The sequence below is a fragment of the Raphanus sativus genome, chromosome 1 (assembly GCF_000801105.2).
Source record: "Raphanus sativus cultivar WK10039 chromosome 1, ASM80110v3, whole genome shotgun sequence".
NCBI classification, from domain to species: Eukaryota; Viridiplantae; Streptophyta; class Magnoliopsida; order Brassicales; family Brassicaceae; genus Raphanus; species Raphanus sativus.
Window position 1 is genome coordinate 14,242,513 of NC_079511.1, and position 17,089 is coordinate 14,259,601.

General features: G+C 29.9%; 2 protein-coding genes and 1 pseudogene across 2 annotated transcripts; 2 read left to right on the forward strand and 1 right to left on the reverse strand.

The window, feature by feature from the left end:
- Positions 1 to 8,737: 8,737 nt before the first annotated feature.
- LOC130494375 (splicing factor-like protein 1) lies at positions 8,738 to 11,162 on the forward strand (annotated as a pseudogene).
- A 129-nt stretch (positions 11,163 to 11,291) lies between these two features.
- LOC108830179 (ceramide kinase-like) lies at positions 11,292 to 12,205 on the forward strand. The gene is made up of 2 exons (XM_018603780.2): positions 11,292 to 11,754; positions 11,904 to 12,205. Exons 1-2 carry the CDS (start codon positions 11,599 to 11,601, stop codon positions 12,060 to 12,062), a joined length of 315 nt encoding a protein of 104 aa, XP_018459282.1. The 5' UTR covers positions 11,292 to 11,598; the 3' UTR covers positions 12,063 to 12,205.
- Positions 12,206 to 14,021: 1,816 nt separating this feature from the next.
- Positions 14,022 to 15,436, reverse strand: LOC108830180 (probable aspartic protease At2g35615). The gene has a single exon (XM_018603781.2). It carries the CDS (start codon positions 15,434 to 15,436, stop codon positions 14,102 to 14,104), a length of 1,335 nt encoding a protein of 444 aa, XP_018459283.1. The 3' UTR covers positions 14,022 to 14,101.
- Positions 15,437 to 17,089: the final 1,653 nt, after the last annotated feature.

Sequence of the window (17,089 nt, forward strand, 5' to 3'; positions counted from 1 at the left end):
AAAATGTTATTATATTTTTATTTTTACTATTATATTATTTAATAATTTATAAATTATTACCATATTTTAAAATACTTACCAAAAATATAAATAAACATTAAATACGTATTTTCATATCATAATTAACATGATGATCACTTCACGGTTGTTTTTAGCAAAAACAAATCACGGTTGTATCTTTATAGTATTATTTGAAATTCATTTTTATGATGGTTAATTACAAAGACACTTTTAATGAATTAAAATATTATATATAATTCCCATTACTAAAATATTAAAAAACTATGCCAATTTTTTTTACAAAAAGATATATAATAAAAATAAATATTTATATAATAAAAATTATATCTACAAAAATCGAAAGAAAACATATTTTAGGAAAATACATTTTATATACAATGCTTTTTCATAAAAAGGAAAGTTCACGAAAACCGTTTTGATCTTAAAATAATCATCTATTTGAAAAATAATATTAAATAACATAACATATATTCTAAATTAATAAAATAATTTTTATATCAATCTATTATCTGAGATTATAACAAAAATTAATTTAAGGATTACTATTTTTTATATATATTTATATAACATAATAGACCTATAATAATAATGTATTTTCTACATCTAAAGTAAATATTTACCAGAATTTACAAAAAAAAACAATATTATTTTGTAAATATTAATATCCGTTCATGAGTTCTCAATTTTTTTATTTTTTTATAAAATTTTGTACTAATCATCATTTAATTTTTATAAATGAAAAATATCAAATTATACAAAATAATTTATGGACGCACATATTGATATTTAAGATGAAGAACTGAACTATGGAATAAAAATAAAACTAATCAAATTTAGATTAACATCAAAAGTAATTGTGTTGAAAAAAATATGTGTAGCTCAATATAACCCACAAAATAAATAACTTAAACAATCTAAATTTTATGCCCAAAATAAAAATCTATCCTATTATTTGCGAAGTGATTTTTCGCAACTGAGCTCTCACGTTAAAAATTAGAATGGTTAATATCGTTTATACCCTTAATGAATAAAAAAATAAATTAAGCTCCAATTAAGCTCCTCATTTGTTTGAACTTGATCTTCAAGTAATCATACTTCTCCACATCATTGTGTGTGAATCCATCCATTGGAGTCACATCTTTCTCAAGGTTAGATTGGATGCTTTCCTTGCTTACGTATCACATCTTGTTAGAATTGGCTCAGTTCTTGTAGAACCTTCTCCTGGCCTATTCACTTAAGTTGCGATGATTTTTGCGGCTAAAGCTCACTGCGATGAGAGTTCTGGTCATGTCCGCCATCTTGCGTACGTGAGCTCTGTTAGGGATGTCGTCCTTCTTCTCAACACCCGGCGTGTTTATCTCTGGTTCGTCTTGAGCCTTTGAGATAATTAAACTTGACTCCATTGGTACATAAATTGTGTTACACGCTTCCATCTTTGTGTCACATACCCTTATATGTTTAACACCTATGTGAGTTGTGTTACACGCTTCCATCCTTGTGTCACATACCTCTGTATGTTTGATTGGTCCACACAAATCTCCATGCAGTAACTCTTTCATCTTTATCGACCAAACACCAGACAGTGGATGGATGCGGATCCAAAGTCTTTGATGCGAGGCGCAGCTGTAGTCACATCGGCCATCTGCTTTAGTGATCTCTCTTCATGTCGCCAAGATCTAAGATTCACTTTAAACTTAGATTGAGTCGCCAACATGAGACTCTTTGATGATGGTAACAGCCCATCCTGGCTCTGATACCAATTCAAATCTCTAGAAACAAAGAATTTATAAAAACAACTTTTCTTATTAGCTTATAAATTACTCAAAACTAAAGCTATCAATGTTTCTCTTAGATCATATTTCTAAATCTTATTGATCTCTTAAGGAACACCTCTCTATGAGACCTATATTTATATGAAAGACAATTCCCTTTAACATGTGAGGATATAAAACACAAATCTAACCTAAATAGAAAACTTATTTTCCTTTTTTTAGATTTTCTTTTTATGTTTATCTTTAACATAATACCTATAATATGTTTAGTTTCCAGAAGCTTGGAATTATCCAACAACCTAAACGCAATTTAAAATAAATATTAAGCATACATAATTTTAGTTAATATTTATTTGGTAGTAGTTTAGTACAGCTTTTTGTTTCTTCGTGTGAAAACTTATGAATCAGCCATGGAGGTGAAAAAAACTATAACAATTAAGTTCTTGTGTTTATTTATGTAGATATATATTAATAATTAATGATAAAATTATATTTTAAAAATAAGCACTATGTTTCTCCCGAACAATCTAATACACAAAACATTTTTTCAAAGTCGGTTTACTTCCATTAAACTGAAGAATAGAGAAGCAACCTTATATTGCAGTTATAATTTTTGATATACGAGTAATTATTTGTAAATTATATTATTGGTATATTGTATTTGATTAAGTTTAAGCCTTAAATGGAGACAAAAAATGGAGACATATTTAAAGTAAACTTACTATGAGAAACTTATTTTTATAAAAGGTATAGTTCTTATTATTTTATTTAGGAATAAATGGGTGTATTTTTTGTATTAGTTTGGTTAAGAATTGTGATACTCTTAATAAAATTTTAGATATATTTATTTGATATTCAATTATAAATTAATATCATAAAATTTAGCCAACAAATAAAAATATATTAAAAAATATAAAGGTAATTCCTATATATTATGTTGATATCTTAAAATATTATTGTTTCAATCATAAAAGTTAAAAACTAATATTCCATAGAATTACCTTATTTTTTATTAGTATTAATTATCTAAATCAATAGAAATCACTTTAGAATTCACATTGTAGACCAATATTGTTTATCAGTTCATCCATTTCAGTTATGTTTAAAACAATCCTAGATATATGTATTTTTATACATCACAAATCAGAAAAAGTTTCAACTTTAAAATATTACTAAAATTCTTAATAATCAAATTTTATATAACTACATTTACTATCGGTAAAAGTGAGCACATGTTTTACTATTCAGAAAATTTTCTTTTTGGCTCGAGAATTTTTATTATTATTTAAGATGAGATGTAGATAATTTCATGTTGTCTATATTTTTATGATGAATATTAGTAAAATCTAATTTCACATCTTACAACAAGTTGATTTGTTTTCCCAAAACAAAGACGAAACTGAAGATTTTGATAACAGATGAATATAATAAAAATAAATATAGTGTAAAAAAGATTTTCAAAATTTTACAGTATGTTTGCGTTTCTATCTGTTAATAATAGGAATCCTGATTAATTCCAAAAGGTTTGTATTTTTATAGGTTTCCCAAATCTTGTGAAAATTTGTGTTTTTCATTAAATATCTTTTTATAAAAGGATGTATCTGTTCCTTGATAAAAGATGCGACTATTGTGAAAAGTTGTGTTTCTTCTTTAGTAAAAGATGCAACTCTTTATATTTAAAGATGCGACTATTTATATAGAAAGACGTAACTGTTCAAAAAGATTTTTAAAATCTATAAATAGTCCATGTCCACACTTTTCTGAAAATAAAATTTTCACTGATCTAATTGATAATAAAATAGTGAAAATAAAAAGTTCTACGAAGTTACTTTGTTAATTTTGTAGCAAACCTAAATTTAAGATCTGCTGATGTCCATCTTTTTTTATAGGAAAAAAAAATTATAATCAAACTGTTGATTTTGTTTTAGTTTGATGATCCAAGGGATAAAAAGTTCTCTTCCTTTGAGTAGATGACGTCATCAAAAAACTGACATTGTCATCTTCCCCGAATCGTCTCCTCTTCTCAAACGACACAACCCTTTCTTTTTGAGACACAAGTCACAACCCTTAAATGGCGTCCCTTAACAATCTATATAACTATGTTTCATGTTTTCTACACATCATTCAGCTCTATAGTACATCGTTTCACCCAGAATCTCATAATCAATTTTTACCTTTGTAAACTAACAGACAAAACCCAAACTGATTTGTAACAGAGAAGACTTTATCGATGCAACTTTTTTTTCATGAAGGTAATTGTGCTTGCTGATCTGAGGCTTATGGTCCTTTGTTGGCGATGAGTTTCATAACAGTGAACTATATATCGTTATTGGGACTTTTATTTGTTTTCAGTATCCTCCAAATAAATAAAGAGAAGTTAATTTTGTAACCGCCTCTTTTGCAACTCTTAATTGGTGTCTTTTAAACACACACACACCTCTTAGATTTATATATTAACCTCTTTAATTTGTAGCTATTAATTTGTATCTTTTAAACACACACACCTCTCACTATAAACTTTAACCTCGCATCATATTCATTTCTTGAACAACAAAACCAAATATTTTCGCACCTTCCGTACAGAGATTTGTAATCAATTTCCATTTCACATTGTGACATCTTACTACTCTTATTTATGTATGGTACACATTACGCAATAACGCTTCATCTTTACAACACATGTATTTACTACTTATTTATGTATCTTAAGAATCACTAATTTTGTAAGTTCAGAAAATATTTTCTTTCAATGGTTTTCAACACCACTTTTTAACATTACAGAAATGGAATTTATTAACGATTATAGATATAGAAAATTATTATATTAGAAAATATAAAAACACGATTTTAAATGTCATTCTTTTCAACTGAAATGTAACTGATTACTTTCTGGTGTGTTTTTTTATTTGCAGTCCACTACTCAACAATAAAATGGATTAATCACATTTGATGTCCGACATTAGGGATCTATCACCAGATGACAGTAATAGTCTGACTATAATAAAATTAAGGATTTATAATAAAACAACCACGACACCATCTGTCAACTCTTTCTACTTTAATCTTTGTGATTTCTAATATGAAGTTTCATCAGAAGATAAGACTATACTCATGGTACTCATTTTTGAGAAAATATTATTCACAAATTACTTTTTCTCAAACTGATGCATCATTGGAGAAGATTTCTTTTTTTTTTAAAATGTTTTTCCTTATTTGTGTTAAGATTTTTATTTATAAATTAGTCTTTAAAATTTTATATAATTTTGCTTTATATCTAAAAAATCAATATTTATTTATACTTTCATAATATAAGTATAAGTTTATATAAATTCTTGTATCTTTTTATAAAACTAAACTTATATACATAATGAAGATTTAATTTAAATAAAATCATATTTGGATAAAATTTGTAAGTTTTATAATTTAATAATCAATAGTTTTGAATTAACAATAAGTAGTAATAACATATTTATTTGAATCATTTTTTTTAGGGGAAAATGAAGGGAACTATTGGAGGAAAATGTAAACTCATTTTAAGTTTATCTTATTTTGAGGGGAAAATGATGGAAACTATTGGAGGAAAATGTAAACTCATTTTAAGTTTATCTTATTTTGAGGGGGAAATGATGGAAACTATTGGAGACACTGTAAAGCTTATATATTATTACAGATTTATTATATTATATTTAATTACATTTACAATCATTATAAAAACTATTACAAAATTAATAAAAAATTGACTCCGCTATATATATTTACTATTTTTAAAAACTATATGTTTCATGTATATTTATTAAGTATTTTTTATAATTACCTTTTAATATTTAGCTAGAGTTAAAAAAAACTTTTTTTCAAACAATTCTCCCAAGATTGTGTCTATTCAACAGGCTGCAATTTTTTAACTTTTACATATACTGATTTGGCAAAAGGTTATTTAATAAAATAAAATATTTTTGTTTTTATAAATGAGTTGCCGTGCGACACCGCACGGGTTCTTTACCTAGTATACAGTAATAGGATTGTGTTTTAAATCAGTGATCATTTCGAACCAATTGTTTCTATGATACTAATCATACAAATGTTTATTAGTTATAAAATTTCTTATTTTGCTTAGTTTCACATTTACAAAATCCTAAATTAGTTCTGGTACAATGCAAAATTTAAACACGATGATCTAACTCCAATCAATTTAATGACTTTTATCTTTGAATTAAATTGATTAAGTAAATCACAGTATTATATTATTACTACAAAAAATATTCATGTATGATGATTTCCCATTTGAAACAAAGGTATAGTATGCTCTGATTTCAATTATAAAAATCATGATCAGTTGGCATAAATGAATAGAGGAGTATTAAATCATACAAAAAAAAACAGCTATCTAAACCAATTTAGGTCAAACCAAACAATTTAACCAACACATTAGATCCACTAAGATATAAAACCAATCACTTTAAACTAACACTAGATTTTGATCTGCGCTTTGGAAGCGCGGGTATTATTTTTCACCTTTATGAAAAATATTATTTGTTTGTAATTATTGAATGTATTTATTTTATTAAAATTTTCTTTATAATAAATTCGACATATTAGAATGCCTCTGGTAAACTATGTGTTTCTCTGACTTTATTTTAATCTCTTTTCAATCAATATATTTATTTGGCTTATTGTTAAAATAAATGATTTTAGAATATAACTGTACAATACTTTTACATTGATATTTTGTTTAAACAGTGTGATATATTTCTATATTAATTAAATATTTACATTGTAATTTGTATACAATTCAACATATTTGTCTAGTTTGTTGTTAAAAGAAATGATTTTGAATTCAAATGTACAATACTTTTATATTGTTTATTCTTCAGTTCATATAATTTTCTAAATAAATTTCTTTCAATATAAGCTATATTAAAAATTAGTCAACTAAAGAATCTATAAACAATTAATTCAGTTTAATATATAAATTATTTATTTCTGCCATATTTAAAATGAAAGTTTATTGATATATTTTTAGGTTGCTACAAACCAACCCGGACCGAAAATGATCCAACTCGAACCTCCTACGATATTTATAATATTCGAATGATATTTATTTAATTTAAAAATATAGGGGAAAAATATTGTGTATCACGAAAACATATATGATCAATTAGTGGTTTCCTAAAATGTAGGAAGTTTAAATGGATTTGCTGATTTTATTTGGATAGATATATTTTTAAAATAAAAATACAATTCAAGTTTCCAAACAATTTTTTTAACTACAATCCAAGTTTCCAAACAAACTTATTCTTTATAAATGCTATTCAAGTAACCAAACACACCATATTTTTTTAATACTCTTATCCAAGTATCCAAACACACCGAAATTGTACTTCAGCTTTAATAAGATAGAAGATTTTTAGGTTGCTACAAACCAACCCGGACCGAAAATGATCCAACTCGAACCTCCTACGATATTTATAATATTCGAATGATATTTATTTAATTTAAAAATATAGGGGAAAAATATTGTGTATCACGAAAACATATATGATCAATTAGTGGTTTCCTAAAATGTAGGAAGTTTAAATGGATTTGCTGATTTTATTTGGATAGATATATTTTTTATATAAAAATACAATTCAAGTTTCCAAACAATTTTTTTAACTACAATCCAAGTTTCCAAACAAACTTATTCTTTATAAATGCTATTCAAATAACCAAACACACCATATTTTTTTAATACTCTTATCCAAGTATCCAAACATACCGAAATTGTACTTTAGCTTTAATAAGATAGATATAAAGAGCCAACATGGATCTAAAATTCAATGATAAATTAAATATATAATATCAGAATTACTAAATGATCTTTATAATTGTATATTCATGGCATAGCATAATGGGAGTTTAATGCAGATTTGTTACAACAGAGTGACAGACCTTAAAAAAAACTGGTTAGATTCAACACTTCTGTTTTGACTTTTGAGTACCTAAGCAGGACTCTGTCATGTTTCAAGAAAAAAAAGGAAAAAGAGGACTCTGCAACGTTAACTTGATTAATACGGTGTCGTAAAATAACAATTTGGGCTTACAATGGGCCTAAGTTTGCACCACCCCAACGGAGCTAAGCCGCCTCTGTAAATTTCCGAGCCTCCTTATTACTTTTGTCGTCTATCTAGAAATTGCAACTTAACCTTGCTAACATAAGAATCCCGCAAACGCAACAATTTCTAATAGCTATATTAGGGGCTGACTGGTTTTCCCGCTACCACCCGAAAACGCAGTTTTTGCGGTTCATAGCGGTTGTTGGCGTTTCGAAACAATCACAGAAAACGCTACAAATCGCTTCAAACCGCTCCGTACCTCTTAAAATCAAAAGCTGGTTCCAGCTAGCGTTTGCGGTTGCGGGCGGTTGCGGGAAGGTAATTTTTTTTTAAAAAACAGAATAAATAAAAATAATACTAAAAATATCCAATAAAAAATTTCAATTGAAATAATAGAAATTGTAAAATGTATTCATATTATATTTCAATTTATATTATAAAAATTCAAAACTAAAATATTTTCTATAAATTTTTAAAATTGAATAATATGATTTTATAAATATAAATTTTATATTTATTATATTATTATGATTTTAATATTTTTTATAATTACATAAAATGTAAATATTGTTAAATTATTATTTAACAGATGTTGCGTTTGGTAGTTTACCAGTCATAAGAGTCCCGCAAACGCAACAATTTCTAACAGCTGTACCAGTCGTACAAATCTCTAGAAAACACTTAAAACCGCAACCATCCGCACCCGCAAACTCCCGCAACCGCAACCGTAACCGTTGCGGTTACACCAGTCAGGCCCTTAATCTTACAAATCTCTAGAAAACGTTTAAAATCGCAACCACCCGTACCCGCAAACTCCCGCATCCGCAAACGCAACCGCTGCGGTTCCACCAGTCACACCCTTAAAACCTACATTACATAGCCCTCTTTTCATCTCTTTGCTTTCTCCCAAATCTGGAACCCTAGTTCTCGAGCTCGCTATGGATTCCGTCGAATTGAATCCTTCTTCTCATCCCCTCGATCAACCTGGTGACGACAAGAACCAATCCGAGGACACCACAATCCATAGGAAGCGTCGGAGCAGGTGGGCTGACGACGAGCCGAAGCCGACGATTCAGCTGCCCGATTACATCAAGGAGATTCAGGTTTTGAACAGCAGGCTGCTTGATATCAGTAGGCTGCTTGAGTCCGGTATGGCTTTGGATGATAGACCCGAGGGGCAGAGGTCGGCTTCGCCAGAGCCCGTGTATGATAACATGGGGATTAGGATCAACACTAGGGAGTACAGAGCGAGGGAGAGGTTGAATAGAGAGAGGCAGGAGATTATATCTCAGATTATTAAAAAGAATCCTTCTTTTAAACCTCCCGCGGATTACAGGCCTCCCAAGCTCCACAAGAAGCTCTTCATCCCGATGAAGGATTATCCCGGTTATGATTTCATTGGTCTTATTATTGGTCCCAGGGGGAATACTCAGAAGAGGATGGAGAGGGAGACTGGTGCTAAGATTTTGATTAGGGGTAAAGGGTCTATGAAAGAAGGGAGGCTGGATATGAAGTACGACCCTGCTGAAAATGAGGATTTGCATGTTTTGGTTGAGGCTGAGACTCTGGAGGCACTTGAAGCTGCTGCTGGTATGGTTGAGAAGCTTCTTCAGCCTGTTGATGAGGTGTTGAACGAACACAAGAGGCAACAGCTGAGGGAGCGGAACTAGAAGGGATGAAGATTTCTGTAGGCTGTGTGGTGAGCCTGGGCATAGGCAGTTCGCGTGTCCATCTCGTTTGAATACCTTTAAAAGTGATGTGCTTTGCAAGATTTGTGGCGATGGTGGACACCCTACTATTGATTGCCCCGTGAAGGATACTAATGGGAAGAAAATGGATGACGAATATCATAACTTTTTGGCTGAGTTAGGAGGAAATCTCCCTGAATCTTCTCTCAAACAGAGTACTAATACTTTGGCTCTTGGACCGGGAAGTAATCCTCCATGGGCTAGCAATGGGGGCAGTGGGGCAAGTGCGCATCCTGGCTTAGGGTCAAATCCAGCCAAACCCTCCAAAGAATATGATGAAAAAAATCCAGATGGCCAATTCGGCGATACAGGCAATGAATGGTTATCGGTTAGAAGGTAAAATTTAGAATTTGAAACTGGTCATTTTGGCTTTAAGCATATGATAAAGGTTTTCATCCTGAAAAGTTTTACGTTTTAGAAAATATATTTTTCCGGAATTATCATTATTTTAGACTTGCAGTTGCAGGATGAACCAAGTTGAGCATGTTGTGTGATACTGCCTTTTCCGAAAGTTTTTCCCCTTTTATGTTCCTTTTTTATGTAATTCTCTGTTTATAGTTTTGTAAGATGTTAACTAATTGATGTAAATAGCTCGTTTAATCTGGTTACTGTTGTGTTTGTGAGCAGTCCCACAGCTAAAGGAGCATCTGTTCTGGTATTCAACTCTAATTTCGTCTTCTTTGTTTATTTAGTAACTCCTAACGTGTTTTCTGGCCCGCATTTGTTTTCAGTTTCTTTTCCATGTGACAAGATTTAAAGTACCAGTAGCATAGGTTCCAGAAGTTTGTCCCTCTTATTCTATATTGACATAAACCTTTTGTTTTCTTCTATTGTCTTAAACTTTTTTATAGGTGTGATGTTTCTTGGAGCCTCTTGTACCGTGATTTTCTTACATCTTTCTTGTTGGAAGTTTGGGACTCACATCTTATTATCTTAACCCCTTGCTATGCTGTTGTGAAATATGCAGAGATTCAGGCTTGGAAGCTCCCAGTTCATACTGTTTCCTTCATAAATGCCATAAGATATTTTATTTGTTACTAATAATTTATTTTCTGTACCTTTTCAGTTTGGGATTTGAATCTTTTGGTGGTATTGGTGTCCACATATCATATCTAGTTCCTGAAACATCTGTGGATCATTTAAACTCTTTTTTTTTTTGATAGAAAGCTTTTTTAATAAGTTAGGTGCAGACTGACCATAGAAACCAATGTTTTGTGTGTGCTCACGTTAACAATTTTGGTAAGTGGTGTGATTGATAGTAGGGATATTCGCATGGGAACATATTCGTATGGAGGAAGTTGCGCATCCGCTTTTGTTCAGTTCGTTGTCATTGGCAAACTGGAAAACCCCTGGTCTGAGCCAACGGTGTTAATGTTTCTTGTGTTAAGTGAAGGCATTGTTTCGGAAGAATACATATATACATCTCTTTAGAGAAAACAAGAAATTTTCTGTTATCTAATTATTATTATTTTAAACACTGATCTCGCTTAGAAGGTTAAAGAAATTTTAGATCGGCTTTTTAGATACTATTTATGAACTATCTATCCATTTGTTAACACACAAGATCGGCTCTCAGATGCAATGTTTTTCTCATAGATATAAGTATTATCAAAACAAAGAGTACAGTAAGTAGATGTGCAATAAGATGACAGGTGAACTTAAACGCGTAATTTAACTTTACCTATAGAAAGCTAATTAGCTGTATAAAATTATATACGAGCTTAAAAGAGCTGAAGGAAAAAAAAGAGGAACATATAAAAGGGAGGCCCAAGTATGTAATTAGCCCATAATGGCCCATTCAGATCTAGAAATTCTCCGATGCTCAACATATTCTTTCCTCCTAAAACGACGACCGTTGACGATCATCGTCGTAAACCGAAAAAAACAAAATCAAATTCATTGACGAATTGTGTATTTTTAATTTCGAAAGCTGAAGAAACATCGATTTGATTTAGCTCGAGTACAATGGACAAAGGGCACGAAGATTCCGGCAGCAATGTGGATCGGGATTGTGAATTGTCGGTAATGAGCGGGTGTTTTCACTTGGATCATGTGGGGGATGTTTTGCTTGCACGGAATCAACATGGTTTGTCCTGGAAATGTTTGGATTCTTCAGATTGTGTAAGATTCCTCAATTGATTTATATGTGTTTATCTCTTCCTCGGATTAAATCACATAGACGACTCGGTTCGTTGACTTTCATGTCTGCACAAATTACTGTTTGATTCTCGTTGTTAAAATCTAGCTTCTGTTTTTTTTTGTGTGTTCAGGAGGGAACGACTTGTTTGGGAATTGGAAGTTGGGAGAACACTGAAGAAACTGAGATCAAATTCTCTGATATTTATGCTGTGGAGTTTGATAGCTATGGCTTGGTGCATAGTCCCAAGTCAGGCCTTGGTCATTCTTTCATAAAATACATAGAAGTTTAGTTAAATTAAATTAAATATGAACGTATCAAAAATCACAAGCTGAAATATCAAACAAAATCCAAAGCAAAACAATTTATGAATTAGAGAGGATATTGCAATATGCACTTACACAACAAATACAATACTAAAAGAAAAGGAAAACTGATGAAATACATAACTGAAGAAAATTAGAATTTAATGGAAACACAGTATCAAATTAGTTTAATCAAGTAAGACAAATACATGTTTGCTGTCGGTAACAGATACCCTAATTTCAGGTTTCCCATCTGTCAACTCTTTCTACTTTAATCTTTGTGATTTCTAATTTGAGGTTTCATCAGAAGATAAGACTATACTCATGATACTCATTTTTGAGAAAATATTATTCACAAATTCATTTTTTCTCAAACTGATGCATCATTGGAGAAGGTTTCTTTTTTCTTTAATGTTTTTCCTTATTTGTGTTAAGATTTTTTATTTATAAATTAGTCTTTAAAATTTTATATAATTTTGCTTTATATCTAAAAAATCAATATTTATTTATACTTTCATAATATAAGTATAAGTTTATATAAATTCTTGTATCTTTTTATAAAACTAAACTTATATACATAATGAAGATTTAATTAAAATAAAATCATATTTGGATAAAATTTGTAAGTTTTATAATTTAATAATCAATAGTTTTGAATTGACAATAAGTAGTAATAACATATTTATTTGAATCATTTTTTCAGGGGAAAATGAAGGGAACTATTGGAGGAAAATGTAAACTCATTTTAAGTTTATCTTATTTTGAGGGGAAAATGATGGAAACTATTGGAGACACTGTAAAGCTTATATATTATTACAGATTTATTATATTATATTTAATTTCATTTACAATCATTATAAAAACTATTACAAAATTAATAAAAAATTGACTCCGCTATATATATTTACTATTTTAAAAACTACTCCCTCCGTTTCATAATACTTGATGTTTTACTCTAGTGCACAAAGATTAAGAAAACTATATTTCTTTAATAAAAAATATTTTAAAGATATAATTTTAAAATCAATTAACCAATAACAAAAAAGAGCATAAAACCTAATTGGTTGAACAGTTTCCAATAAAGTTAAAGTAACCTTAAAATCTCAAAACTTCATCTAATTTGAAACAAAATTATCCTTCTAAAACATCAACTATTATGAAACGGAGGGAGTATATGTTTCATGTATATTTATTAAGTATTTTTATAATTACATTTTAATATTTAGCTAGAGTTAAAAAACTTTTTTTCAAACAATTCTCCCAAGGTTGTGTCTATTCAGCAGGCTGCAATTTTTTAACTTTTACATATACTGATTTGGCAAAAGGTTATTTAATAAAATATAATATTTTTGTTTTTATAAATGAGTTTCCGTGCGACACCGCACAGGTTCTTTACCTAGTTTTTCTAAAGGAAATAAAATATATATTTTTGACAAAAAAAATATTTTATAAAAATAATTTGATGTTCATTTAAAAACTTTTAAGAACATAAACAATAACATATTATGTGATCTTTGAATTAGTATCTATGTATTGATAAATATCCGTAAGATAATTATGCATGCATGTGCAGACAAAACACCTAGTAAAACATATTTTTAATTTTAAATAGTTAATATTTTTATTTTTCCTTAATTGTCTTCTTTTCTTAAAAAAAACTAAAGTTATTTTAATTTATTGAAGCTTATTATTCTGTTCTTCTCATTGGCAGATGACTGCAAGAAAAACAAAATATATCTCAATTTTATTTGATATATTTCTAAATTTCCTTTTGAACTTGAGGTTATCATATAACTTTAGAAAAATAAATTTCTTTAAAGTGTATTTCGAATAATTTCGTCTGTCTGGCTCCACTTGAATTCGTTTTGGGTTATTTTTACTGTTGTGGCTATTTGTTTTTCGGTTTCAAAAAGTAAAAGAAGAAAATAACAAGTTAGCGATATTATTCATACTAGAGATTCGCTAAACTAGGAGTATCATATTAAATTATTAATCATAGCATTACCGCTCAATGATATCGTTTCTCTTACAAGCTCCCAGAGCAATCTATTGTTTGAAACGACAATGTCTTAGCCTCCAGGTCATACCCGACAAGAAATTCCGCCTGAACCAAATTACCGTAGACAGCAACGTCAGTTGTCGGAACCATACTCAAGCACACAATCTCTTCAGTTCTTTTCAAGAACGCGTTTGTCGGGCTCAGCTTGACGTCAGCCCCCGTGAAATGCATAGTTATCTCCGGCAAACCAATATTTTTGTCTTCGGCTTTGAAACAGTTTGTCAACATCCCCTGTGGATCACTCGCACGCTTAGCTCCTGTCACCGATGCTTCCACCGCCGCACCAAAATCATTGTAGAATCCAGATTCTAGAAACGTAAATGTAGTTCCCGAATCGATTATGATGTTCCCGGTGGTCTTCTCGTTTAAACCTCCTCCTCCTTCTCCGGGGTACGGAATCTTGGTCTTTCCGACAGTGATTGCTTCCAGATTCAAGTAGTAGTAAGTATTTTGGGGTTTATAGATTAAAGGTGTAGTGAGCACAGCAGAACCCTTGCTTGGGTTGGAAGGTATCGAGTTGGTTCCTAGTTTAATGACACCTGTGCCGTTTGTTGTGTATGACGTGTTTGACAAGCAATAAGAAAACTTCTTTCCTACGGAAGAACCTATCTGAGAGAACAAAGATAACGGTCCACGTCCTAAACCGATAATTCCGGACCCGGTTCTATCGAACGTACCGCTGTTATTGTAACCGCAACCGAAAACCGTACCGGGGAAAGGAACCGGGGAGCCAGAGGAAGAATCGAAATAGATTGTTTCGGTTGCGATGTGTCCTTCGGTAGACGAATTGTCCGCATAACCGTAACGGTATTTGCAGATGTTCCGTGACTGGTCGCAACCTTGTTCTTTTTTGGCCAATGCGTTGCAGGGTTTGGAATCGCAGGGTTCTGTTTTGTAGGTCGAAGAGTGCGTCTTGTCGAAGATTGGACCGTTTTGTTCGTAACAGTGTTCACATGGTTTGCACTGGATCCAAGTTAGGTCACTTGCAGTGTCGGCGATGGCCAGGACTTTCGTAGGTGGAGTACCGATTGAGATGCTCATGAAGTATTCGCCTCCGTTTGCGATTAAACCGGATTGGAGATCGGTTTTGGTTGAGAAACGGCGGGAACGGGAGATTGAACGGAGGAAAGCGGCGTTGAGACGGTCGGAGACGGTGTGGAGAGGGTTGTAGAGTGGAGAATGGGGAGAGTCACGGTGGATCAGCTTGATGGTTAGGTCTTGCGAGTGAGCTGAATAAAAGGAAATGAGGAAGGTGATGATGATAGCTAAGAGAGAACAGTTGATGAAACTTTGGGTTCCCATTTTCGATGATCTTTAAGAAGATTTGTGGCGTAGTTGGTGAAAGTTTGCATGGGTTTATAAACAGCACCGAAGGGAATACGACGAAAAAGATTGCAATGTCAAGGAGTCAAAGCGACGTGGTAATTAAGGAGACTGAACAGATTAGCTTTAATTTTCATTAAGATTTTGCTAAGTGGTTTTTTGGTCAAACATCTAATAATTGATGTAACTTCCAATTATTTTTACTATATCATAAGAATAATACTCTTAATATAGCACTCAAACAAAGTTTTTATCACAAAATAATACGAAAAGTTTAAAATGACCAATATAAGTTTCATTAGAAAAGTAAATTATAATTATGTCCATACTCTATAAATATAAAAATTAAATATTTTCAACTAAGTAAAATATTTTATTTTATATTTATAGAGTATGGACATATTATTTATGAAAAAATATTTTAAATTTGTTTTAGATTTTTTTAAATTTTTTTAAGAACCAAAATTTCTTTTTAAAAGTTTAGGAAGACCATATCTTATGTATGATATCTTCTTGAATTTAAATTTAGAAAGACCTTCCTCAATATATATGATATCTTTCTTAATTTGAGTTTAAGAAGATTTCTTAAATAAGTATAATATCTTTCTATAGTTTAGAAAGATATTGATAAATATATATAATATCTTCATGTAATTTAGAAAAAAAGTTAAACAAATGTAAATTTAAAAATACACGTACTCGTAAATCTGTATTTAGGAAAATCTTCATGAATATATATTTATGAATATCTTACTGAATCTGAATTTTATGTATATCTAATAAGACATTTTTAATATGTATAATTTTATAAAACCTTCATGAAATTAATATCCAAATTTTATAACTGTACTATACCATAATTTTTCAAGAGATGTTATAGATTGAGTAATATTTTTCTAAATATGCATATAAATAAAGCTCAAGACATACACATTTAGGAATAACTTTTAAATATACATACACATTCAAGAAGCCTATTTACATTTATGAAAGCATTCCTCATTATGAGAAAAATTTACAAATTCAAGAAGATATGATATACATTTAGAAAGGTGTTCAGAAAGAAAAATAGTTTTAAAGAAAAATATTTTTAAAAATAAAATTCAAAAAGAAAATATTTAAAATAATTTATGAAAATAATATTTTGCAAAAAAATTTCGAAAGAAATTTGAAAATTTTAAAAAATTGAATAATGTTTTTTGAAAATATCGTAAAAGTTATTTTGATTTTATTATTTTGACTTTTAAATATTTCTTTATTTGTATAGTTTTAATAAGTAAATAAATAAAATTATAACTAAAGATAGAATTGTCATTTAACCATTTACGATAACCTATTTTGAGCACTTTAACTTTTAGGTGCTATTTTAGAAACAAAAACTAACAAAATGACTATTTAGGAGATTTGCAAATATAATGAATAATTTCCTCGACTATATTTAATAAGTGATTTCAACATGTATCGTCACCACATTCATTCTCATTAAATAAAGATGACATGACACGAAAAATAGATGACATTACTCTTAGAAAAAAATAATATTGCATCATACTATTTTTGAAATGTATAATTTCTTTATAAATATTTATATTTTTGGTAAGAGTTTTAAATATGGTAATGACTAATAACTCA

Bases quoted from the DNA above. Each gene is read 5' to 3' on its own strand.
- LOC108830180 (XM_018603781.2), bottom strand. From the start codon at position 15,436: ATGGGAACCCAAAGTTTCATCAACTGTTCTCTCTTAGCTATCATCATC.
- LOC108830179 (XM_018603780.2), top strand. From the start codon at position 11,599: ATGGACAAAGGGCACGAAGATTCCGGCAGCAATGTGGATCGGGATTGT. The intron at 11,755-11,903 runs GTAAGATTCCTC...TTGTGTGTTCAG, and splicing joins GTTTGGATTCTTCAGATTGT to GAGGGAACGACTTGTTTGGG.